Genomic DNA, 11495 nt, shown 5'->3' with positions numbered 1-11495 from the left:
CTTATGTTAGCCAATCAATAAATATCCTCATATTCCAAAACATGTTGAATTGAGTGTTCTGTCATTTGTACCAATAACGTCCTAACTGAAACACTCTCATTTTAAATATGTATATGAAATAAGATTACTTTATGCCTTTTTATTCATTCACATATATATATATATATATACATATTTGAACCAGTACTAAATTATTGTAGTTGTTGTAAAATTGTAATCTGTCTTATCCAGAATTGATGATTATTCTTTTAAAGTTTAGTTACAGTTTCCATATCTTTATGCTTCCAGATGAACTTTTAGAATCAAAGAAGTATCAGGAATAGCTTGTTTTTATTTGGAAAGAAATAAACATATTTACCATTTTCTCAAGAATATAAACTTAGCATACTGCCATAATTTGGTGAAATGAAATTTAGATAGAACCACACTCAAAGTAAGTTAATTCATTACATTGATAATGTTGCAATAGTTTCTTCTTCAGAAGAAGAACCTTGAAAGAATATGGGAGCTACAAAAATGTTATTAGTATGATGAGACTGATCAATCTATAAAAGACAAAATACAGAATCTGGACCAACCAGGCAAGTTTCTGGGAGCAACATGGTCCGTGACCACCATAGATAGACATCTTACAAACCTTACCATTCCACTATCTCTTCACATCCTAGTAAGAAGAAAGAAATGGCACTGGCTCTTGGACTGCAGTCCTGAACCCCCAGGCGGTAGACTGGTACCAGTCCATGGCTTGTTAGGAAACGGGCGACATAGCAGGAGGTGAGAGGTCGGTGAACAAGCGAAGCTTCATCTGTATTTACAGCCACTCCTCATCACTCATATGAATCAGTACCTGAGTTTTGCCTCCTGTCAGAGCAGCAGTGGCATTAGATTCTCATAGGAGTGAAAACCCTACTGTAAACTGCGCATGCCAGTGATCTAGGTTGCACACTCCTTATGAGAATCAAATGCCTAATGATCTGAGAAGGAGCTGCAGTGGTGATGCTAGTGCTGGGGAGTGGTTGTAAATACAGATTATCATTAGAAGCGAGGTTTAATTACGCAGAGAGCATAATAAATCAATTGTTTGCAGTCTTGGGACTGTCTAGTTGCAGGAAAGCAAGCTCAGGACTCCCACAGATTCTGTATTATGGTGAGTTGTATAATTATTTCATTATATATGACAATGTCATAATAATGGAAATAAAGTGCACAATAAATGTAATGCACTTGAATCATCTTGAAACCACCCCCACACCCATCCCCTCCCAGGTCCATGGAAAATTTTTCTTCCATGAAACCAGTCCCTGGTGCCAAAAAGGTTGGGAACTTCTGCTCTAGAAGATTTGTAATGGAAATTTGCCCAGGCAATGACATTGAAACCCAATAATCCTAATGCCCATATGTTTTTGGAGGTGTCTACTGTGTGAAGGAAGATATGCAGACTGGAGACTCTGGCAGAATCCTTAACACTGCCACCCAGTGGTGAACACTGGGATTTGGGATTCAATAATTCCCTTATGCAGTGGCCAAATGAAGCACACTTTAAAAACAAGAAATTGACTAAGAAGATATTGAACTTTCATAGAGATACCACTTAATGTTATCATGAGTGTCCTTTATTTTATGGATGATGTCAGAGGGACATTCCTAAAAAGATGTATATTGTAACAAAGTTTGTTGATATAATAGAAATAGCACATGCAGAAACATAGAAGGTGGCTCAGGGAAGTATATCGTATTTATAAATATAACTTTCAGAACAAATGAAATGTATGACAAAGGTTTTCAATCCTTCAATTCATGTCAATCAGTAACATGAATATAATTATTTACTTTCTGCTAAATAAATCAGAATACGTAATTTCCCAATAGAGGTTCTCAAATTGAAAGATATAATTCATATGGAAATCTGTTGAAATTTTCCCTCTGAATGATAAAACTTTGGTCAAAGAAGGCAAAATTTAGTCCACTGAATGAGCATATGTATGAGCAACATATCCTTCAGTGCAGGGAGCATTTGGTTCTCACTGTCGGAGCAATGTCTGTATATTTACAGACTACTATGTGGTATTCTCATCATTTTATCAGGCATACAAGCCTTTGATGAATGGATGATCAAGAAATTCAGGGATAGACAATGCTGGTATGGAAGGCCTTGCTTCAATAATCTCCTGAGGGAACATTAAAGTGGGTTTTCCCCAAAGAACCCTAGGTTTGAAGTCAAAATGGAATAGAATGCATTTAGCCTAGGTTCTGGAGATGGCCACTTGGATATATGTGACAAAGAATGACATTTAATGATGCGAAGAATAATGGCATATTCCACTAAGTCAACCAAACCAATAATGTAATGAAGACGTATATGGTATTAAGATTAGTATTAATAGAAAAGCTATTTTAAATAGCTTTGAGGATTATTTACTACCTCCAAGGACCACAACATAGCTTGTAGTGATAATACAAAGAAGTGTTAGACATACCTCCTGGTGGCTTTAAATAGATTTATACTTACAGAGACTTTTTTTAAACATTTCAATAGATTTAGGGGGTACAGATGTTATTCGTTACATGGATGAACTGTGTAATGCTGAAGTCAGGGCTTTCAGTGTTCCCAGCACCAGAATTGTGTACATTGTACTCAATAGGTAGATTTTTATATTTGATCCCTCTCCCACCCTCCTCACTTCTTAGTTTTTGATATCCATTGCTGCCAAAGACATTATTTCGTCCTTTTCACAGCTGAGTAGTGCTACATATATATTAATATTAATACACATGCACACACACCACATTTTCTTTATCCACTCATCAATTAATGGGCACTTAGGTTGATTCCATATCTTTGCAATTGTTGAATGCGCTACAACAAACATTCAGATGCAGGTGTCTGTTTGATAAAAGAACTTTTTCCTTTGGGTACATATTCAGTAATGCAATTGCTGGATTGAATGGTAAGTCTACTTTTAGTTCTTTGAGGAAACTCCATACTGCTTTCCATAGAGGCTATACTAGTTTATATTCCCACCAACAGTGTATGGGTGTTCTCTTTTCACCACATCCATACTAACATCTATTGTTTTTTGACATTTTAGTAGTAGCCAGTCTGACAGGGGTAAGGTATATCTCACTGTCATTTTAATTTGCATATCCCTGATGATTTGTGATGTTGAGCATTTGTTTTCGTATTTTCTTCTCCATTTGTCTTTTTTTCTGAGATCTTTTTATGTCTTTCACCTACTTTTTGATGGGATCATTTGCTTTTTTCTTGTACATTTGCTTGAGTTATTTGGATTATGTTACTGAGTACGAAATGCCTGATTTCCTTAAGTATTAAATTTGATAGTTGCTATCTATCTCTGACATTTCACTTTAACACTTCTTGTTTTAATCTTATTTTGAAGGTATATCCTCATACTTTCAAATGCACATTTTTGCTGTGATTTCTTTTATTGTTTTTAGAGCAATTTTTGTGAAAACATGGATAAGTCAAAAATTTGTGTTATTTTCTATTTGAGTTCTGTTATGGAACCAATGTAGCACAGATAGCTCGAAATATCAATGAAGTGTTTGGGATGATGAGCTGAAAATTATAGTGGAAGCAAATCCATCTCAACCTACCTGTGAAATGCACTACATCAAAAGCCCTGACTTAAGCATTGTAAAAGATATCCATGTGGCAAAAACATTTGTACCCCCTTAATATTTTGAAATAAAACAATTTCCAAGATTTACCCGTGGAAATGTACTTAATAAAAAAAAAGAGAAGCACCCCATTTAATGAGAACGAATTTTAATTATCCACATAAATACAGTGAACAAACTGGCAAGTGACCCTAAATTATAGGATCACATTGTCAGAAAAACTCTCAAACTATACAAGAAACATAAACCTAAAACTAATGTTAAGCTGTTTATTTGATTGACATTTGTCATATTAATAGTCCTCACATATTCAAATATAAAATTAAGGACTTCACTATAAGGTTTATTCCAAAGTTTTTCTTATTTGATTATAATAAAAAATCATCATAAAGTTTTAACAAAGATCTAAGTAATCACATTATTATGCATTTTCCTTCTGTGTTGATAAGAGAAAAAACTAAAGAAACTTAAAGCCAAGATGATTACTTTATTCTGAAATATTTGAGGAGGTATTGTGAAGTTCACTCTACAATTGAATATTAAAAGGCAAATAGAAGCTAGCTACAAAATATTTATTTTATCTTATTTAAAAAATTTATATTTATTTGTTTTTTTTTTTTGTTTTTTTTTTTTAGCTACAAAAATCTCTTCATGCCATGTTGTGCAACTCATTTATAGCACAAAAGTTAGAGTTTATGTTCTGAAAGCATTTTTGACCTTGGGTTATTTTGAAGAGTTGATAACAACATTCATTCTCTTTGGGGATTTGAGGGTGGAGGAGCTAGAACCCCAGATTTATTGTCCCTACTTAATCTGATACTTGCTATACTTCTGGTCCCTTTTCTTTCCACTTCTTACTTGGATCATTATGTTCACTCACACTGGTCTTTCAGAGTTTATTGAAAATACCCTCGTAGTTTCTGCACAGAATATTCCTCTCTAGATTCTTCAATCTATTCATCTGTATATGCCTATTTCCTTTGGATAATTTTTTTAAATTATTGATGGTCTTCATTATTATTAAACTTATTAATTAATATATTTAATTACTTTTCCTAAGGAAATCTCAAAAGGATACAAAATCAGCTGAACTGTCACCTGCTTATAGAATCCTTCTCTGCATACTAATTATGAAGTATCCTCCAAAGTATACTCATAGCCCTCCGTTTCCATTAACTTGTTCTAATAATCACTTTCTGACTTTTTTGTTTATTTTAAATTAAATTAAGTTAATTATTGACTGTCTCATTTGCTTCCCTAACCATATGAATTTGGTTATTTGGAAAAACAGCAGCTCTTATGTTCTATAATTATTCAACAAATATTAATTGAAAACCTAATAGGTGCAAAGCATAAATAAAACAAAAGTTCTTCCCTCACTCACATCCAGTCTAGAGACGGATATGGAAAGTAACAAAAGTCAAGTGATAATTACACAAAATTAATTATACTTTTGGTCATTGTTACTAGGAAAATGAAGATGTTAAGAAAGAGAATAATGGTGGGAATGGAAGAAACTTTGAATGCAGTCATAGAGGGGAAAGACTTCTCTGAGAAAATGCAACTTAATCTAACTACTACTGGAAATTCCAGAGAAACAACCACCTGAAGAGGGCAAGGGCTATTTTTCAAGTAGAGAGAAGCAAAATCACTGAGATGAAGAAAGGCTTGTGTACTTCTAAGGCTGATGCTCAGTGAGGGAGGGGCGAGGGCTCCAGCTGTGTTTGCAGAAGTGGAGGCAGCTGCAAGAGGATCAGGGAATCCCAGGACAAGACGAGGCGATTCTGAGGCAATGGGAACTGAGGACAGGTATAAAGCAGGACAGTATCATAATCTCTAAACTGTAAATAATCTGAATCATAAATCAGAGTCTATAGTTTTAATAGGTGCCCCTGGCTGCCAGGGAGAATGCACAAGTTTAGTTGTCACTCATTTCTGAAAGAATGACCTCTGCTTTGGGGAAACACATGACAGTTACTTGCCAATCAAAGTCGCTCGTTTCATCCAAAGTTTCTTCATGGCAGTTTTCACCTCTGCATTCCTCAGTGTGTAGATCAAAGGATTTAACATGGGTGTGATGATTGAATCAGACACAGCCATTGCCTTGTCAATGGGGTAAGTGACCACAGGCCTCATGTACAAGAAAATACACGGCACGAAGAACAACACGACCACTGTGAGGTGGGAGCCGCAGGTGGAGAGGGCTTTGCGCCGCCCTTCAGAGCTGCAAGACTTCAGGGAACATAGGATGACCGTGTAGGAGGCAATTAGGATGAAGAATATGGCCAGACACATCACCCCACTGTTGAGGGTGACTAAGAGGCCCAGGATAGAGGTATCCATGCAGGCAAGTTCCAGTAACTGAAACAAATCACATATAAAGTGGTCTATGACATTAGGACCACAAAAGGGTATTTGACACATGAAGAGGAGCTGTATTGCTGCATGAAGAAATCCCCCCACCCAAGCCCCTGCCACCATCAGGCGGCACACGCTAGGACGCATGATGCTCGTGTAGTGCAGGGGCTTACAGATGGCCACGTAGCGGTCATAGGCCATCACGATGAGCAGGATGATCCCCACACCGCCAAAAAAATGCTCTGCAAAGAGCTGGGTCATGCAGCCTTCAAGGGAGATGGTAGTGCTCTCAGAGAGGGAGTCCACAATCATCTTGGGGGCGATGACGGAAGAGAAGTTGACATCCGAAATGGACAAGAAGGTAAGAAAAAAATACATAGGTGATCTCAGACTCTGACTTGTGATTATGGTGACCACGATGAGTAGATTTCCAAATACTGTGGCCACATACATGATTAGAAACACGGCAGAAGATATTTTCCGCAGCTCTGTGTTCTCTATAAGGCCCAGAAGAATGAATTTTGTCACATTGTTTTTATTTTCCATTTATCAGGTGCTGATATGAGTTCCAGATGAGAGCTGGGAATCCTAAAAAAAGTCCACATATGATTTATAATTAGTGACTAGTTGGCTTGCTGTACTACCAGGACCCCAGGGAATCTGTTTTTCTTTTCTTTTCTTTCTTTTTTTTACTCATATATTCACCATGCAAACATTGGCTTTTAAGAATGTGTTAAATAAAGAATTTAAAAAACATATAATTCATTAATAGAAGGTTTCCTCAAACCTTTTCTCTTCTCTTTCTAAATTGTTCTTTCATGTCAAATAGATTTCTCTTTGTCCTTCTCATACCTTTATGATTGTTATTATTAATAGCCAAATTTTTGAGTGCCTAACTTATATTTGAGGCAATTCCTCATTACAGGCACTAGAATGATCCTATTATTAGATTTATTTTATAGATAAATGAAGTGACTCTTATAAAGTTTAGGAGACTTAACTAAGGTTGCATAGCTGGTGAGGAGGGAAGCCAAAATATGGGCCATATTTTCTGCCTCCAAAATCAGTGCCCTCAAACATCAGTATTGCTTTTCTAAGAATTAGGCTTTTAGCTTTTCATTCAGCAATCACTGTGCTAAGTACATTGCAATTATTTTCCTGTTTTATTTTAAAAACAAACTGGTGTTGTGGGTTATTCTTCTTGTGCCTTTTTAAAAAAAAATAATAATAAGGTAATTCTTTTGTATTATTTTGCCTTACTTCTAGATTTTAAATGATCATATACCTGAAAATAATGATTATATAATATTTGACTAACATTTTCTTAAATGAAAATTACAAACCTTGATGGTCCAACAAAAATTCATATGCCTAGTATAACTGACTTGAACCTGGAATCAACCCAAGTCATTCTTTTCAGTTTTCTCTGTCCCTTAAAAGAAGCAAAGGATTCTTAGTATAACAATGGCTCAACTAAACAATTAGCTTTGAGGGGTTGACTAACTGCACTGCTGGTCACTGTGCCAAGTATGTTAGAAATATTACCTCATAAAAATGAAGGTAACATATGAGGTAGCTGTCTGTGATACTCCCGTTATAAAGAGAAACTGAAGCCCTGGGAAGTTAAATCTCTAGAATAAGGTTTTATGATTATTTTGTTGTGGAGCTGGCACTTTGATGACATAGCTCAAATTCTTACCTACTGTGTTCTACCACAGCAGAAGAGAAGAACAGATTATGTGGTGTCCAAGAGGAGTTACTACTGCAACCAAGATGAAAGCTGCGCGATAAAACATGTCTCATATTACTGGGAACTTTTAAGCAGAGGCTGATTTCAATGTTTTAGGAATTTTGCAAAAAGCACAGTTTTACATTGATATTTGGACTATACACTCTGTAAATGATGAGAATTCACTCTTGCTATTCAATAACCCACTCCCCACCATCCTTTACACAAAGTGTGGAGCAACCACAGGACACTGGGGAAATGACATTTATTACTTAATCTCATCCTCTCCCTGCCAGCCCAATAACTGAGGAATTTCTTGCAACTTTACTTGTCAAGTAAAAAGAGCACTGGCTTGGGAGTCAGGAAATGAGAAGTGTGTTTTATTCCAGGTTGCATCACCAATGTAGTCCCTAAATTTAGGTATGATGCTGTCTCTGTTTCCTCATCTGCAATATAAAGAGAGTTGACTAGATGAGTAGCAACAGGACTGACTGTTTTCTCTCCAAGCACACTCATTCTTATTTGCATTAATTGTTTTTGCCTTTGGGTAAAATTTCCTTAAGGGATGGTACATTTCAAGTTCAAAATATTGAAAGCCCCTTCTCTAGGTAAAAGTCTATGCCCTGTCTGTCCTTAAGGGTTGGAACCTACAGTGACTCCCTATTGATACAACACAGAATTGAATTTCCCACCTGACCTTCAACTCCAGTTACCAGCCCCCCTCCCTTACTCATTGGACTTTTAAATTACTAGATAAAAGACAATGATAGTTATTTGAGATCAAAGTAGATTCACCAATATAGTCATTTCAAAATGATAATATTAATAATAACAATAATTAGCATTTATTTGTTATAGTGAGTTTGTCACTTGCTCAAGGTTTAGTGAGTGGTACAGCTTGGATTTGAATTCCGGGAAACTTGACTCTGTGTGATCTTTCTTTCTCAATTCTATTTCAATATATGTACATATATAAATTATAGAAGATATATATATTATATATATATATATATATACACACAAACTGTGATTTTTTCCCAGTGAACTCTTGAGTACCTAGATGGCCTATGAAACTCTGTGAGCATTCAACTGGACAAGCAGATTTATCACTGAAGGACTTCAAAACAAATCCTTAATACAAATGTCTTCCCAGTTCCTTTCTCTTCTGATAAAACTAGCACTAGTTTGTGAGAGTGCAACTAGCTTCAGTAGAATCTTTCAGAGTGAAACTGGCAATAATACTGTAATTTTAAAAATTAGGTTCTGGAGTAACCACCAGCATCACCACAACCACCATCACCACCACCATCTTCACCACCACCAGCAGCAGCATCACCACCAGTGTCACCACCACCATCACCACCACCACCATCACCACCACCAGCAGCATCACCATCGCTGCCACCATCACTTACCATCCACTTACACCTAAATTTAGTAGTTATATTTTGACACTTAGAGAAATAGAAGAATCCAAGTCCTTTCTAAATAAAAACAATTAACCAAACATGATATTGATAAAATATTACAAATTTTAAGGAAAGTAACATATTTTTCCTTAATCAGTGATTAGAGGCCAAGTAGGGACTATAAGAAAGAAAAAGTCTTGGGGACAAAAAAAAAAAAAAAAAAGAAAGAAAAGAAAAGCAGTGAGAGACAGAAGGAAAGCAAAGTGAAAAGAGTGTGGAATACACAGATGTATAGGCAGAGAGAGGCGAGAGAGAGGGAGGGAGAAAGAGAAAAGGAGAAAAAAAAAAGAAAGAGAGAAGAAAAAAGGGCATCAGAGACTCTCCTAGCAGCTATTTCCAGATGGATTATGTATTCCTTTTCTTGCTGCCTATGAGGACTCTTTGGAAATCAACACATATAATTTTATTTACCAAATATAATTTCTTAGAAGCTGGGTTATTCAATTTTTAAAATATTTGCTCTAAAGAATATAAAAGTTGTTCAAGCAAGGTAACTTGGTCTAACTCAAGGTCGCACTCAAATATAAACTCAAATTCATAACTCAAAGTTTCTTGCTCAGAAATAAATATTGCTGACAGGTAAAGCAATATTTACGAAGGAGGAAGAGGAGACCAGACCAAACAAGAAAGAGGAGACCAGACTGGATGAGGAAGAAGAAAACAGACTAGATGAGAAAAAGGAGACAAGACCAGACAGGTATTGAGTGTGAATTATTACCATACTTTACGAGACATACCTTTAGATATATATGTAATCTTTCAATAAAATTAATTCAATTACTGATTTTATATTTTGAAAGTCATTTCTATGCTATAATTCTATACAATAACTAAAATTTACATACCACTTAACCAAATAATGTGATTCTTAGAATCTTTACCATAATTTAAAAGTGGACAGCTGTGTAAAGATTCTAAGGCCATCTGAGGTATAACCTGAGATCTTCTTACCACATCCAAGATGATTCCCATGAAGTAACTTCTTCAGAGAGTAAAAGAACCAGGTGAAATTATTTCAACTTGACATTTCTAACCGTGGAGGTAAACTGCCCAGATAGAAATGGGGAAAAAGTCATCCAACTATTAACTTTTGGTCAAATTTGTAGAACTAGCATTTCTATTGTTCATACACACAAAAAAAGAAAATTTAAAGAAAAAGGCATGATAATCTATGAGACTAATGAGAAAATAATCCTTCTGAGTCACCAAGGAAATTTTGATTAAGAACAGTTTTCAATTATTAACAATTGCTACAGAGGTAGCCCAGTAGAGCACTTACCTAATCATTTCATCTTTCTTTTTAAATTCCAGGTGACAGTATTTTAAACTGAATATAGAAATGATTTTTGTTTGGCTTTTGAGGACATACATCATTAATATGTGATCCCCACTGGATGACAGACCTGGGCAATTTGAGCAGTTGTGATACGGCCAGATTTGCATCATTCCAGTTCCATCCCTTGAGGTTGGTTCTCCACTGATGGAGGTGCTAATCCCTGCTCCAGTGAATTCCCAGCCACCTACTTCAATAACTGGGTGTTCTCAGGGGCAAGAAAATCCCTAGGTCCAGACCAACATGCTAATCCACAAGCAGAAATCTAGACCATAATATTAACAGTGTAATCATTTATTTCTGTACCGTGATCTGTACCTGAACCACAGGATGGCCACAGTCTTACAGTAACTACAACGTATGCCCTGGAAGTATCCTGAATGGAATCTCATCTCCAGATTCCAGTTCCCACATAGGAGTCATACATGAGCCCAGGAAGTTGCCACTGTGATCAGAAAATGTTTATCCAGGCAGAAAAGTTCATTTTAATTATATCCAATTTTTAAAGAAAAGGCATTTTCAAGTAATATTTTGCCATTACTGACTTAAGGAATTATAGCTTTAATTCCTTCCTATTATAAGTTTCTTTAATTAAGTTGCTGTCTTGGCACCCATTTTTAGGCCTGACGTAAGTTGTCTAAATCCCTACCATATCCTGTCATTTTTGGCCTGGTTGTTTATGACATATACCCTACTTGTTCCTCATCTTCCTGACCCACAGCCCAATGCACTTAACAGCTGCTGACTGTGATAAAACCTAATTAATGATCAATGCCAGAGTCAAGCAAATCAGTCTTTACTCTTTACTATGGGTTTTCTTCAATCTAGCCCATTCACAACCCCCACAGGAAGACCTGAGGAATAATGTCCTTGGACCTTAATAAAGGTGTAGCCACACTTGTCAGCTGTTGCTTCCCACTTACTGGTTGAACTCCCTGATGCCTCTCGGCTTCCATGAGTCTCTGGT

The 11495-nt window shown here is 36.1% G+C and overlaps 1 protein-coding gene across 1 annotated transcript; it reads right to left on the bottom strand.

Moving 5' to 3' along the window:
• Positions 1-5613: 5613 nt before the first annotated feature.
• LOC105884146 (olfactory receptor 4C6-like) lies at positions 5614-6585 on the bottom strand. Its single transcript, XM_012787865.2, has one exon. It carries the CDS (start codon positions 6541-6543, stop codon positions 5614-5616), a length of 930 nt encoding a protein of 309 aa, XP_012643319.1. The 5' UTR covers positions 6544-6585.
• Between the last annotated feature and the right edge of the window lie 4910 nt (positions 6586-11495).

This window comes from Microcebus murinus, chromosome 4 (genome assembly GCF_040939455.1).
Source record: "Microcebus murinus isolate Inina chromosome 4, M.murinus_Inina_mat1.0, whole genome shotgun sequence".
Taxonomy (NCBI): domain Eukaryota; kingdom Metazoa; phylum Chordata; class Mammalia; order Primates; family Cheirogaleidae; genus Microcebus; species Microcebus murinus.
The sequence above is the reverse complement of the archived record's forward strand: the minus strand, read 5'-3'. Positions and strand labels throughout refer to the sequence as shown.